The sequence below is a fragment of the Lacerta agilis genome, chromosome 14 (assembly GCF_009819535.1).
Source record: "Lacerta agilis isolate rLacAgi1 chromosome 14, rLacAgi1.pri, whole genome shotgun sequence".
NCBI classification, from domain to species: Eukaryota; Metazoa; Chordata; class Lepidosauria; order Squamata; family Lacertidae; genus Lacerta; species Lacerta agilis.
This window is the reverse complement of record NC_046325.1, coordinates 16,603,386-16,618,746: the sequence shown is the minus strand read 5'-3', so window position 1 is coordinate 16,618,746 and position 15,361 is coordinate 16,603,386. Positions and strand designations below refer to the sequence as shown.

The 15,361-nt window shown below is 43.2% G+C and overlaps 1 protein-coding gene across 2 annotated transcripts in view; it reads right to left on the bottom strand.

Annotated features, from left to right (window-relative positions):
- PRKCG (protein kinase C gamma) overlaps positions 1 to 15,361 on the bottom strand; it is a 50,589-nt gene that overhangs the window by 25,484 nt on the left and 9,744 nt on the right. For both annotated transcript variants that reach the window (XM_033168905.1, XM_033168906.1), the window contains exon 2: positions 2,510 to 2,541. In XM_033168905.1, coding sequence (XP_033024796.1) covers positions 2,510 to 2,541 — 32 coding nt within the window. The remainder of the gene's footprint in view (positions 1 to 2,509; positions 2,542 to 15,361) is intronic.

Here is a 15,361-nt window from a genome sequence, read left to right as displayed (position 1 = left end):
GTTGCACAGTAACCACATGACGGCTTCATGAGGAGGTTGATCCGAAGAATTAGTGCCTCTTCATAGATTATAATTTCCTATGCAAAAAATAGTCCCATGGACTGCAAGAAGATCAAACCTATCCATTCTTAAGGAAATCAGCCCTGAGTGCTCACTGGAAGGACAGATCCTGAAGCTGAGGCTCCAATACTTTGGCAACCTCATAAGAGAAGACTCCCTGGAGAAGACCCTGATGTTGGGAAATATTGAGGGCACAAGGAGAAAGGGACAACAGAGGACGAGATGGTTGGACAGTGTTCTCGGAGCTACCAACATGAGTCTGACCAAACTGCGGGAGGCAGTGGAAGACAGGACTGCCTGGCGTGCTCTGGTCCATGGGGTCATGAAGAGTCGGACATGACTAAACAACAACAACAAACCACCATTTCTATATAGGGGGAAAATGTGTATACAGCAATGGCATAAAGCATAGGGTTTCTTTCTGGGGGGGGTGCAGGGGGATTCTGACATGAACACACACTGTGGAAGAAAACACTCCTGATGAATGCACAAAATGCGAAGTAGATACACACAACTCCCAAAATACTTTGAACATGTTTTGAGGAGTTGTGGAGGATTTTGTTGGCCTTCCAAACATATTGAAACCAATGGAGGTAGGATCTTCTAAGTATGAGGTGGAGATTTATGGCTAACTTTACAAGTATCTTGGTGGACGACGTAATGGCCATCTTCCACACTACTGTGCATATGTATACTGGCTGGCGCACACACACACACACACACACACACACCTGACCGGGGTGGGGGCAGAGCACAAGGAAGCTGGAGGCAAGTGCAAATGTGAAGGTAAATTTGGATTGAAGTGTCAGGTACAAGGGGAGCGGAAGAGACAGAAGTGTATATAAAATACAAGAAGAACGAGAGAGAGATTTCACAGCCCTAAAATAGATGAAAAAATCTAGTTCAGCGAAACAATAAAACTGGCTCAGGGGGCATGTGTGTGTGAACTGCCTGATTAAAAAGGGAATTAGGGAAATTAGAAGCAACCCAGCCCAGCACCCAAACAAATCCAGCTCTCCCTTCCTACTAAGAGCCTGAGTCCTGAATCCCAGCTCTTCTGTCCCCTACATGCCAGCCTGTACTCCATAGGAAGTTACTCTTCTCCCAAAGAACCCAGGGGCCCTGGCTCTTATTTACTGAGTATGTGGCATGCATGCTTCTTCACACCTTGCATGTCCTCACAACCACCCTGTGAGGTAGGCTAGGCTAAGGGGATACTGAAGGCCCAAGGTCAGCCAGTGAGCTTGGTGGCTGAGAAAGGATTTGAACCCGAGTCTCCTACATCTCATCTTATATTATAATTACTACATCACATTGGTTTTTAGATCCCATAAAAGTGTTCTATTATACTCAAGGGGAAGGGGGGGGGGGAGAACCGAATGTGCCCTTGGGAGGAATTAAAAGTTGCCCTCTTCTGATTGTTCCATCAGCACAAGCATTTCAGCTTGCCAGGGGGGATGATTCCCCCCCCACTCTTCCTATCATATGCTCTCTTGGGGGTTCTCCTGACCCCTCCAAAACCCATTTCTAGGGCACAGGGGGCATGGAAGGAGGGAGGAAAGTCCCAATGCAACAATTTATTATTCCTACCCTGCCTATCTGGCTGGGTTTCCCCAGCCACTCTGGGCGGCTTCCAACAAAAGATTAAAACAACATTAAAACTTCAGTCATTAAAAACTTCCCTAAACAGGGCTGCCTCCAGATGTCTTCTAAATGCCATATAGTTTATTTCTTTGACATCTGATGGGAGGGCGTTCCACAGGGTGGGCGCCACTACCGAGAAGGCCCTCTGCCTGGTTCCCTGTAACTTCGCTTCTCGCAGTGAGGGAACCACCAGAAGGCCCTCGGAGCTGGACCTCAGGGTCCAGGTTGAAGGATGGGGGCGGAGACACTCATTCAGGTATACTGGGTGAATCCTGCCCTTTGGTCCCAGCTTTCCTGTTCCAACTAGATCTGCTGCCTTGTCTTCCCTGTAAATTGAAAAGCTACCCAACAGAAACAAATTCAACTGGAGTATCTTCTCCCTAACTCCATGTCACAAGAACACTGTCCCTCTGTTGTAAAAGATCTGTTGTAAAAGTCATGGAACCGGCATCAAGAAGAAAGATTTCAAGTTACAGCAGCCCTTTCCCCCCCAAGAGCAAACTCCTGACCCAGAATTTGTCTTTATGCGCATACAAACTGAGTGGAGAGAGTGCCTCTGAGGTACATGCAGAGTGCACTTCTTCCTTGAGCACTTACATACTACAAGCAATCCACCACATTATCTGGGCTGAGGGAGGCATGTGGCTTCAGCTCCGGCAACCTCTCTTTCATAAAACTGCAATTCCTTCCCCGCTGTGACCCTGCTGGGGTGCTTCATATGCTTGATTGTGCTTTCACAACATGTGGTGCTATCCTCATGAAAGGAGGACCAACCCATAGAGGAAAGCCAAAATAAAGTTCTTACCTAAGCACTGGAGCCCCTGCTTTCCAATCCCCCTGCATAGAAAGTTTAAAAAAAAAAAAAAAGAAGGAAGAAAAGAAACAGGTTGTTAGCTCACACAAAGCGTAGGATGCCAGCTTTAAGGAGCACTCAGCTAGCAAATCCCTTAGATGTGACCTTAGCAGCACATTCATGTGCCAGGGAGAGGTGGGGGATAAGACAGACTTATAGGGAAGGGAGTCATGCTGAGTGGTTAGAATGACAGGAAACAGTGTGGATTTCAAAAATGCAAGGTCTCTTGTACCACGCCATATCTTAGGCAAGTCAAGGGAGGGGGGAGCTCAACCTTTTTGGGTTCTTCCTAAAAAACAAAGCCCAACAACTTTCAGGGGTGTCCTGGTTTTAACTTTTTGAAATTAGGCAACCCTAATACAAATTTATGTCCATTAACTGGATACTTTAACCTACCATAACAATCAACTCTAGCACGGGTTACAATCTCCATAAGCAGAGGATGGGGACAGAATCCTCTATTCTATTACACCAGGGGTGCCGAAACATTTTTCACAGAGGGCCAGATTTGATGAAGTGAACGTGCGTGAGGGCCGACCAAAGTTGCTGAGCTTTTTTTAGGACTGAAGTTGTTGAGCTCTTTTTACAATTTTACATGTGCAGTACTGACACGGGGGCCAGATTAAATTGACCAGCAGGCCGGATTAGGCCCCCGAAACGGACTTTGGACACACCTGTATTACACTGACTGTAATTATCGCTGGGTGAGTAAAAGCACAATCCAATGAATTTTACTTACCAGTAGTTCCACTGTGTTTGAGCAAGGGGGGGGGCATACTCCCAGGTAAGTGTGTGCAGGATTGCAGCCTCCATGCATTATTATTTATTAAATTTATCAATCACCTCTCTCTCTCTCTCTCTTTAATCAAAAAGTAACTCAAAGCTACACACAACAGAAAAGTAACATGTACATTAAAACCAGCATAAAACTAAAAACAAAATGAAATCTAAAACTCATTCGTATTTTTAAAATAAGCTAATTCCAGCCACTGAAGGAGGCCACAGATGATTAAAAGCAAACAGCCTGGAGGAAAATACATCTCCCCCCCCATATGCCTGCCTGGGAGAGTGTTCCATAAGTGGGGAGACACTACTGAGAAGGCCTCCTCTTGTGTTGATGTTCTCCACACCTCCCTCAGAGGGGGAACATGGAGAAGGGGGTCAGGTTGGTTCATGTGGGGAGAGACGGTCTTTAAATTAGTATCAGATAGTCTTAGCTCATTTTACTGCCTGAGGTAAAGGACAAGATGGCACTCTCCCTCCCCACATTTCCATGTGCAGAAGCCAACTAGACTAACAGGTAAATCTTATTTCAACACTTGACAATGGGCAATTGTGTTCTCCTGTGGGCAGCAGGCTATCTTAGGGGGCGCAGGGCCCTGCACATCTCTTGTCCAACAATTTGCTGCTGCTCCTTATCCTCCTCACCTGGACAGGTTGACCACAGTCAGAGCCACGCTACACATTTAAGGCACATGGCTTCCCCCAAAGAATCCTGCGCATTGTAGCTTACACATCCACAGTGACAATTCCCAGCACCCTTAACCAACTACAGTGCCCATGATTCTCCTGTGGTATGAACCTTTAGATTGAAGCAAGGTAGGGTGGGAAGTGGAACAGTCAGGATTCTTAGTTAAATATGTCAGCTAGTTAAATCCACACATACGCACATGCCATGGTAATAGTCTCCCAAAATTGACAGCCAGTATCTCAACTCTAACAGACACTGGAGATGGCAAAGCCTCTTTCAGCATGTAGGGGTGTGTGTGTGTGTGTGTGTGTGTGTGTGTGTGTGTATAGGTGTGTGTGTGTGTGTGTGTACTTCTCTTTGTAGTCATTAGAATACTGATGATGTCGCTTTTTTATTTTAAGGTTCAGCATTTGGCTTTAATTAAAAATGCACAAAAGGAATAAACTAGCCAAGCAGGAGGTTATGATGACAAGAGCAACTGGGAACACGAGGAGGGGGGCGGGAAACAAGGTGCCAGGAAAGCGAGCAGCAAGCATCTCCTCTCTGCCACATAAACAAATGCACGCATATTGTAACTCATGGTAAGTTTTAAATTGGGCAATAGAAAACTGCCTTGCACTGAGTAAGGCCACTGGTCCATCTAGCTCGGTATTGTCCACACTGACTGGCAGCAGCTCTCCAGGGTTTGAGGCAGGTGTCTCTCCTAACTCTCCCCAGAGATGCCAAGGATTGTAAGCCACTTTGGGGGCTGAAAAGTGGGGCGCTAAGAAGGATAGCCAGAAGCATAAGAGGGCAGGGCTCCCAGACCTTTTAAAAGAGGGGATTTTGGCAGGTGTGGAGTCTGGTTACTCCGGGTCTAAATATAAATGAGAAATAATAGGAAATTGGGTGGGGGGGGGCGGGAGAGATGGGGGAGGAGCCTGAGAAATGTAGGACTCTTTGACTGTTAGTGAAGGAAAGGGGTTAAGGGGCAAGAATTAGGACTCAGCAGTCCTGAGTTCTGAGCAATCAGGAAGAAAGGAATTCTGGGCCAGGAATGGTGGTCACTAATTTTGTTCCTCCTGCCCACCCCTCGCACAAAAACGGGGCATGTCCAGTTTCACACAATAGTTTTTGTAGACCTTGCTCATGCATGCAGGCTTTTTTCCCAGCATCCACACGACATTGTCCTCACCAAACTGCTATTCTGCATTATTTTCCCATTGCATCCAGTTTTACTGTTTCTGCAGAAACAAATAGACATGCTGTGTACACATTACTGGCTTAAAGCACAGCAAGGCTGTTCTTTTTCTCAGTTTGAACCAAAGCTGGTTTGTGGGGAAGGTGCGTCAAAATGCTGTGTTTCACAAGAAAGAACTGTATGGATACAGGATATGGATTGTGGCTGGAGTCGTGTGTATACCATTTCTCAAACCAGCAGTGGGAGTTCACTGGATGCAGAGCAAACAGGAGTGTGTGCATATCATGTGCAACTTCCCCCATCCCTGCATATCCTTGTGGGGGAATGCTCTACCTGTTGAATTTCTGCAGAGCAGGAATGTGTGTGTTAAAAGCAGAGAATTTCTGCCATAAAGGAAAGATAGCAATCTTACAAGAGGAGTGTGGGTTTGGAGGGGGAGGGCATAAAGATGGCTGGCATTCAGGAGACCACCCTTTTATTCCAGATTAAGGAGGCAGTCCTATTTGCATTTCACCTGGGAGAAAGTGCCACTGAACTCAATAGGACTTACTGCTGAATAGGAACAGATAGGATTGCACTGTAATCCAAAATAATTACCACTGCCTGCCAATTCATGATTGCTAGCAAGGATAGTAATTCCTAAGATGTGTGACAGGGCACTTTAGCCTGTCATACAAGATAGATAGATAGATAGATAGATAGATAGATAGATAGATAGATAGATGCACCTTGTGAACCTACTGAATGAGTTGCTGTACTTGTCTCACCTCTTCCAATCACCTTCTACTGGTGGCAAGTCATTCTGCTGCATGCATTCTCAGGGGGTTGGACTAGATTACTCTTGGAATCACTTCCAACATATATATAGCGTATATTGTGCTCTTACAAGTTGGAAGCTTGTGAGGGCTTGGCCCTAAAAGGCGACCTAAAAATATCTTAAATAAATAATAGAACAGTGACTCATGCAGAGGCACAAAAGGTGGGCTCTTCTTTCTAAGGTAGATCCTCCTTTTGGGGTAAATGATACATAATCACAGCGGACATGTGTTTTAAAACTGGATTCCTATAGGGAGGGGTAGAGATGTAGGACCAACATAAAGCATAGTATGTGAGGCAGGGGAGGGCTGAATCTTCCCCACACCCATGTCTCCCCCAGGCACAAAAAACAGCACTATTTCCCAAGCAACTTTTTCTCCACTGGAGCTCTAAGAAATGTAAATAGATGGAAAAGTTTGGTGGAGGAGACTTGGGAAGATTCATGACCCTTTCCCTCTCTCCAGTATTGTGTTTTCTATCTCCACCCCGCTTTATAGGAATTCACCCCTTCCATATTCTAACATATGAGTACAACAGGGGAGTGTGTCTCCCATTTATCACCAAAAAACCTCGAAGAGGAAAAACAAACTTATTTTTAAACACACACACACACACACACACACACACACACACACACACACATACCCTCCCTACCCAACTATGGATAAGAAATGTGAGCTGAAATATGTTTCATAGCAATTACTCCACAAGGAGAGATCCTGAAGATATATATGCCTGAGGGGCGTTCTCTTCCCAGGCCTGAGTGGGTGAATACAACCAGAGAAATCGACCCAGAGATTCTGTGGAGATATTTTAAGAAAAAAGGGGGTGTAGAAAGAAAAACAGCTCATATCTCTGGGTCTGACAAATGTTTGGAAAAGGAAAGCTGGTGGGGTGGGGCAATGGTGGTGAAGACCCTGAAACTTTTGATCCCACCTCTATTATTTGGGGTGGGGTGGGGAGACTAATGGGTGCAGTGAAGGGGTTTGATTTCTCTGTTTCTGACTGGTGTTTTTCTTTCTTTCCCCCCACTGCGGGCCTATGTCTTTGAGTTTCCAGATGCCTTGGTGTTCCAGGGATGGATCAAAGCCACTCTACATCTTTACAGCTTTTAAAATGTGAGGACAAAGACGGAGCAGGAGGTGGCTAGGGAGGATGCTGAGATATAACCCAGAATTGTAGACTTTGAATTCTGGGCAAAGAATAGATTCTGCCCCACAGTTCAGGTTGCCAGCCTTTTTCCTCCCCCCTGTCAGAGCCTCTCTGCCTTTCACAGCTGCCTCATGACAAGCGGACATTTGACAGGTGATGCTTTTCTCTCAGTGGAGGAGCAATGAGGGGGAAGCCTAGAGATCCCTTAATGGGGATCACAACAAACAAGGCTGACAAGCTGACAAGCTGAAGATGGCTCCTGTCCTAGTTCCTCGTCCACAGTTCCTAGTTCCCTGTTTTTTAGTGGTTTTTGTTCTTTTAAAACAGGTACAGAACAACACGGGAAAGTGGGAAGGGGATTAAACACAGCTCTACACCAAAATAGGATTTGGACCACCCAAAACCATATATCCCTATAATGGGGACATTGTCTCGTGTGTGTGTGTGTGTGTGTGTAAAATCTACTGACTGCTGCAAGAGTCCACACCCTTTAAAAGGGTTGTATGTATAATTCCTCATGTTAAAATCACAACTATAAAGGACTCTAGGATCAGGAAGTACCTCATGAAGGACTGTTTTGGAGTGCAGTGCCCCAATCCTTTATTATAATTGTTATTTCAATGTGAGTGTTGAAGAAAACCCACTTATAAAATTGGACAGCTACTTACAGCAGCACATATGAGGCAGTTTCTCTGTTGTATGGAAATATGATCTAAGGTAGTTCATTGATTATCTGAAGTTTCATGCTTGTTATACCCTATAACCAGCTCAATAACCCCACCTGTTAGGGGGTGCTGAGCAAAAGAACATAAGACAAGCTTGTTTGGATTAGGCCACCAGATGCCTCAGAGAAGCCCACAAGCAGCATTTCTTCCCACTTCCTCCTTGCTGAGTTCTGTAAGGGTTAACACTGAGACTAAGGGCATAAGGAGTCCTCGCTGGATCAAGCCAATGGCCCATCTAACCCATCATCCTGTTCTGACAGTGGCTAACCAGATGTTTTTGGGAAACCTGAAAGCAGGACCTAAGCACTAGAGCACTCTTCCGTCCTGAAGTTTCCAACAACTGGTGTTCAGAAGCATACTACCTCTGACAGAGGAGCTAGAGAAGAGATATTAGAATTAGCAGCCACTGATGAACAGGGGAAGACTGGATTTATATAGATATTTTTTCTATGATTGCTGGATTATTCTTTGCAGGGGGACAGTGTGTGTGTCCATGAGAACATGTGTTTTAATCATTCCAAAACTGCACACAGTTCAATGCTTGTTCCACATAGACACTTCTGATTTTGCTGGAGCGTGCATAATCTTGGAAAGTGATGCCAAAATAAACAGGCACTGTGTGGTGTGTGGTTCACACCGGCCCCCTGCTCCTCTGCTCTGCATTTAACAGCAGCTTGCTCTGAAGACATTAGCAGGTGATAATGTTTGCCACCAGGCCTTGAAAAGTTTTACTGTATTTGCTGATGTTTGCAGATCAAAGTGTTGTTAATGGTACAGGAGGAGGTCAGGGGGTTTTCCCACTGATAAATCTGGAAAGTGAAGGGGGTTTGGGAATAAAATTCAAGAGAGAGTTCTGTCTGCATAGAACGGAGAACAGGTAAACATCTGCAGATGCCCACCATAGTAGGTGAATGTCAGCAGAATCTGTAACCATAAACTGTAAGCCCTGTTGATTTAAAAGGAACTTGCTGCCACATAAATACATACAGACCTAAGGAGAAACAAAAGTTTAATTGTCAACCTCTTTGAAGGTTTTGAACCTAGCAGTTCAAAAGCACTTCAAAGTGCAAGTAGATAAATAGGTACCACTCTGGCGGGAAGGTAAACGGCGTTTCTGCGTGCTGCTCTGGTTCGCCAGAAGCTGCTTAGTCATGCTGGCCACATGACCCGGAAGCTGTACGCCGGCTCCCTTAGCCAATAAAGCAAGATGAGCGCCGCAACCCCAGAGTCGTCCGTGACTGGACCTAACGGTCAGGGGTCCCTTTACCTTTAAGGAAGGGCAAGATGGCAGGTGGGTAGAAAGAATGACCACATGGTTTGTCCAACCCATGGCCAGGGTAAAGGGGCTTCACAGTACAATTTGTGTATGGGTGTGGGTGGGTGTACACACACACACTCACACACACACACACATTTAGTACAGTACTTAAAATCCAACAAAGCACGAACTGTTACACAGATATGTCAGCAATTCTTATTCTAATATTACAAACCAACTAATAGGCTGGATGGCTTCGCTTCCTCGCTACACACAACTTATTTTATTACATTGTGGCAATTAATGTTTTTCAACACTTGCGTGCAGCTCTACTAAACATAAGACGCACTTTTTTCCTCCTAAAAAGTAAGGGGAAATACCTGTGCGTCTTATGGAGCGAATGGTGGTCCCTGGAGCTGAATTGCCCAGGGGCCAAAAGCAGATTGTGCTTTTTATTTTACAAAGAGAAAAGGGAGTGTTGAAAGGACCCGCTCAGCAGCTGATCAGCAAGAGATCGGGAGAGAGATAATAGTCCCCGGCTCCCTTTCAGCCCTGCCCTCCTTTGTTGAATGTGCTGCAGAGGGAGGTTGTTTGTTTCCCCAGGACATGTGACTGGCTGATTAGATTATCTGTCTGGAAACAGTAGAAATGGCTCCCTTTCCTTAAGATTTTTCAGAAATGTGAGTTAAACCCCATAAAAATGGGGCTTTTCCTCTTTGCTTTTCCCCCTTTGCAAAAGGAGCTTTGCTTTTCCCCCTTTGCAAAAAAAGCTGCAAAACCTTTAGCTGATCCTCAAAAAAAAACCAAAAAAAAAAAAACCCTAGGGCTTTTCCCTTTGCAAAAAAAAAAACTGCAAAACTTTTAGCTGATTCTCAAAAAAGGCCTTTTGCCTTTGCAAAAACAGCAGCAAAACCTTTAGCTGATCCTCCCAAAAAAAAACCCAAACCCCCAGGGCTTTTCCCTTTGCAAAAAAGCTGCAAAACTTTTAGCTGATCCTCAAAAACAAAACAAAAAACAAAACAAAACAGGGCTTTTAGAGGAGGAAAACCAGAAAAAAAATTTTTTTCTTGTTTCCTCCTCTAAAAATGAGGTGCGCCCTATGGTCCGGAGCGTCCTATGGAGCGAAAACTACGGTAGGTAGCAAAGGGCACGGACTGGAAGTGGCATGAAACATTCACAGCTCTAGACTTCCGGTTCGGCGCGGCCATCGGAAAGAAGCGCGGAATAGCCCTCCGGGGAATTCCGAGCAAAGTCGGGAGTTTTAAGGGGTTTCGCAAAGGCTCTGCGACCCCTAAACCCACGAGGGGGTACCTTGTGGGCTGTGGCACCCAGCAGCGCTGCAAGCGTGCTCTCCCGATCGGCGGATTTTGCAGTAAATCCGCAAGACGGGATCGAGCTGCTGGCGCAAGGGGAGACACCGCTATCCCGACTCTGCGCAGCCTCTGGCTTCTGATGAAAGCGTCGGATTTCCTTTAAAATTACAATCGGATTCTGCTTTTAAAGAGGGGAAAGGATCCCTGTAAATTGATTTAATTCGGACGTTGGAAAGAATTCGGATAGCTGAAGGGCGCAACAAGGGAGTCCGCCCGACAGCGGGGAGGAAAATGGCGCAGAACAGAAAGTCGCAGGAGTGATCTTCGTATTAAAAACCTACTGAGTGAGTACTAAGTAAAGACCTTTACCATTAAGGGAAAGGCATTTAGACTTTGAATTGGAATTACATTGAACTTAATAGTAGTGGAGAGACCTCGGGAAACCCCTGGTGAAGTCCCTACCGAGAGGTTGGGGGGTGAAATACGTCTGCACCTCAGCCCAGAACTTAAAACCATACCGGACAATAGCCAGAGACAATAGTGCTGTGGAGGGGGTAAAACCCATCCAGTGGGCACGGAAAGACTAGTTAAACTCCGTCCTGGTTTGGAGGCTTGGTTTCGAGTGTTGCTTTAAAGGGACGACTGAGGGGGGGGTTCACTGAAGGCGCGCTATTCCATCAGACAGAGATCGGTGGCGAAAAGATCCCCCAATCGGGGGGGAAGGGAGATCGCTTTCCCCAGTCGGGGGGTGGATTATAAAGCCCATCGGGGCGGATTATTGGTAGTGATAGAGAGACATAACGATCCCTCAATCGGGGGGGTGGATTACAAAGCCCATCGGGGCGGGATTATTGATTTTAATTCGCTGCCTCCAGTCGGGGGGCGAGGATTACAAAACCCATCGGGGTGGGAATATAATTTAGTTTTAATACTGAAACTGAACTTTTTGCTTTGTGTGTGGTGCAACTTTTGACTTTTGGTAACTTTTGTAACTCCGTGTGCAAGAGACAATGTTTCTTTGTGATAGTTCCCTGTGATACATTCTCTTCCTGTTTTTCTCTTGCCTTGCCTGTGTGTGGGAAAAACAATAGCAACATTTTATCCTGTGCTTTTGGAGAGTGATTAGAGTTATAGAGGACATCTAGTGGCAACTGGTGGTATTGCAGACTGGTTAAGACTTAAAGTAAATAGAAGCTCCCTCCAGTGGCCAAAGTAACAAATAACAGGCGCTCCCCCTAGTGGTGAATCTCTGTAATTACAGGTATTAAATTTTTTGGAAAAATGACAGGAAGAGAATCAAAAAAAGTCCCAGCGACTCCGTTAGAAAGAAGGCCTTCTAAACAAGATGAAGTAAAGGATTTAGAAGTATTGTGGCAAAAAATAAAGGAAGAATTTAGGCAAAATGAACAGCGAATGGAGAAAAAATTAGAAGATGTACAAGAAACACTGGATAAAAAAATAGAGGGAGCCGTTGGAGAATTAAAAACAGAAATTCAAGAGTTGTCAGTAAAATCCAAAACAATGGAAGAAGCATTGAAGAGGACACAAAAAGAGGTGAGAGCGACGAAAAAAGAAACAGAACAAGTGAAAGAGGAGATGACACAAATAAATAAAGCACAGGAAGAGATGTGGGATAATTTGGCCCTAACGGAGATGAGACAGAAACAGATGAATTTAAAATTCAGAGGATTGAAGGAAGAGGCAAATGAGGATATAAGGAAGAAAATAATTGAAGAATTGGCTAAGTGGATGGATTTGAAGGAAGAGGAAGTGGCCTATTCAATCACTAATGCTTTCAGAATTAAAGTAAGATCGGTAAAAGCAAAGGCAAAGAAATTTCCAGGTGATTGTCTGGTCATGTTTAATTCAATGGATATGAGGAATGCTATTTTAAGATTGAGCTATACAAAGAAGTTGGTAATCGATGGGAAGCAAATCATCGTGTTTAAGGAGATCCCGACAAGATTCCTGCGAAAGAGAGACCCGTACAAACCATTGGTGGCATCGCTTAGGAAAAAAGGGATTCAACATAGATGGGAATATCCGGAGGGGATCTCCTTCTACTACAAAGATAAAAGATTTAAACTGACAGACGCACTGGAGGTGAAGAAATTTACAAGAAGATATGAAGATGATTTAGGGAAGATAGGAGCACCAGGACCAGCACCGGACGAGGGCAAGAGGGAACAGGATAAGAAGAAAAAGGATAAGAAGAAAGAGGAGGAAGAGAATTTGGAGAAGTTAGGAGCACACGGAGGACAAGAAGAAGAAGAAGAAGAAGAAGGAGAAGAATTGGAGGGGGAAGATGAAGAAGAAGAAGAAGAGGAAGATATTGATAATAAGGATAATAAACCCTAAAAGGTTTAAAAACAAGAGAAAAGGAAAACATGGCTTTGAAAATTACTTCGTGGAATGTAAATGGTCTTAACGATAAAAACAAGAGGAACAGGATAGGACACGTGTTGTATAGGAAAAAATTGGACATAATTTGTCTTCAAGAGACTCATATTGCAAAAAAACATAGACATGTGTTAATTAATAAAAAACTGGGAAGAGAATTTGTTTCCTCGGATTCTTCGAAAAAGAGAGGAGTTGCACTATATATAAAGGAAAAATTTGAACCAAAACTGATCTCGAAAGATGAGGAAGGCAGAATTTTGATAGTACAAATCACGCTGCAAGGCGAGAAGCTGCTGGTAATCGGAATTTATGCACCAAATGAAAATAAAGCAGAATTTTTTAAGAATTTGGAAGATAAATTGATGGAATTTGTCTATTTGATGATCCAGAAGTGATAACCAAAGCTAAAGAAGAAATAACAGAGTATTTTAATTTGAATTTACAGAAGGGAACCGGACTGGATGTGGTTTGGGATGCAAGCAAAGCTGTAATGCGAGGATTCTTGATACAAAAGAATAGTCATCAAAGGAAAAACAAGGAAAAAAAGAAAGAAGAAATTTTAACTCAATTGATGATATGTGAAAAGAAATTGATATTGAAACCAATGGATATCCAATTGAAACAGAATATAAAAATATTGCAAACTCAGTTCTCCACGCTGGTGAATCAAGAGATTGAATGGAAAATTAAACAGATGAGACAAAAGAGTTTTGAATCAGCTAACAAGACAGGAAAGCTACTAGCTTGGCAATTGAGAAAGAGACAAAATCAAAATATAATTAACAAATTAGAAATTGGAGACGGTGTAATAGAGGATCCAAAAGAAATAAAGAGAGCTTTCCAAAGATACTATAAAGAGTTGTACCAGCAGGAGAAGGAGAATAAGAAAAAAATAGAAAAGTATTTGGAAGAACATAAATTGGAGAAAATATCAAAAGAGAAATCCGATATCCTGAATACTCAAATTACGGCGTTGGAAATACAAGAAGCAATAAAAAGAATGAAATTGGGGAAATCTCCAGGACCGGATGGACTTTCGGCAAAATATTACAAAATACTCAGCGAACAGCTGATTCCAGTTTTGAAAGAAGTAATGGATAATATTTTAGAAGGAGGCAAGATCCCAAGCACGTGGAAAGAAGCCTATATAACTTTAATTCACAAACAAGATACAGATCGCTTAAACGTCAAGAATTATCGACCAATTTCTTTATTGAATAATGACTATAAGCTTTTTGCAGATATTTTAGCAACAAGATTGAAGAGAATATTGAATGAAATAATACATAAGGATCAAGCCGGATTTCTTCCTGGTAGACAGTTAAAAGATAATGTAAGACATATTGTTGATGTGATAGAGTATCTGGAAACCAGGAATGAAAAAACGGCTGTATTAATGTTTGTGGATGCGGAAAAAGCTTTTGATAATATTTCTTGGCATTTTATGAAAAAGAGTTTGGAAGGAATGGGAATAGAGGGATCTTTCCTGAAAGGAATTGATGCGATATACTCGGATCAGAAAGCAAAATTAATAGTGAACAATGAAATAACAGAAAGTTTTGAAATAACAAAAGGCACTAGACAAGGCTGCCCGCTATCACCGCTACTGTTCATAACGGTCCTAGAGGTTTTAACGAAGAAATTGAGAGAAAGTCCGGAAATAAAAGGAATTAAAGTTGGTGCAAAAGAATTTAAATTAAAGGCCTTTGCAGACGATTTGGTAGTAACGTTAGAAGAACCCCAGAACAGCGTCCCGAAAGTATTAGAGGAGATGGAGAATTTTGGACAATTAGCAGGATTTAAACTGAATAAAACCAAGACAAAGATGATGGTAAAGAATATGGAAAAAGAGCGAATTTCAGAGATAGAACAAAAAACGGGTATAGCAGTATCAAAGAAAATAAAGTATCTGGGAATATGGTTAACTCCAAAAAATATCAATCTTTTTGAAGATAATTATCAACCTGTTTGGAAGGAGATTAAGAAAGATTTGGAAGTATGGACTAGACTCAAGCTTTCCCTTAGTGGAAGAATAGCAGCAATTAAGATGAATGTTTTACCGAGGATGTTATTCCTATTTCAGACAATACCAATAATTAAGGGAACAGGACAGTTTAAAGAATGGCAAAAAACATTGAGTAGATTCATCTGGCAGGGACAGAAACCAAGGATTAAATTGAAGTTATTGATTGACAAAAAGGAAAGGGGCGGTTTCGCCCTACCAGACTTGAAGTTGTATTATGAAGCTTCCTGTTTGTGTTGGCTAAAAGAATGGATAACATTGCAAAATACTGATCTGTTAGATCTAGAAGGATATGATAATAGATTCGGATGGCACTCCTATCTTTGGTATGATAAGATAAAGGCTCATAGAGGTTTTTTAAATCATGTGATAAGGAGGGCCATCTTCGAAGTATGGGAAAGGAATAAGAGACTTTTAGAGAGCAAGACCCCATGGTGGATCTCACCGATTGAGGTTCTTACCTTAA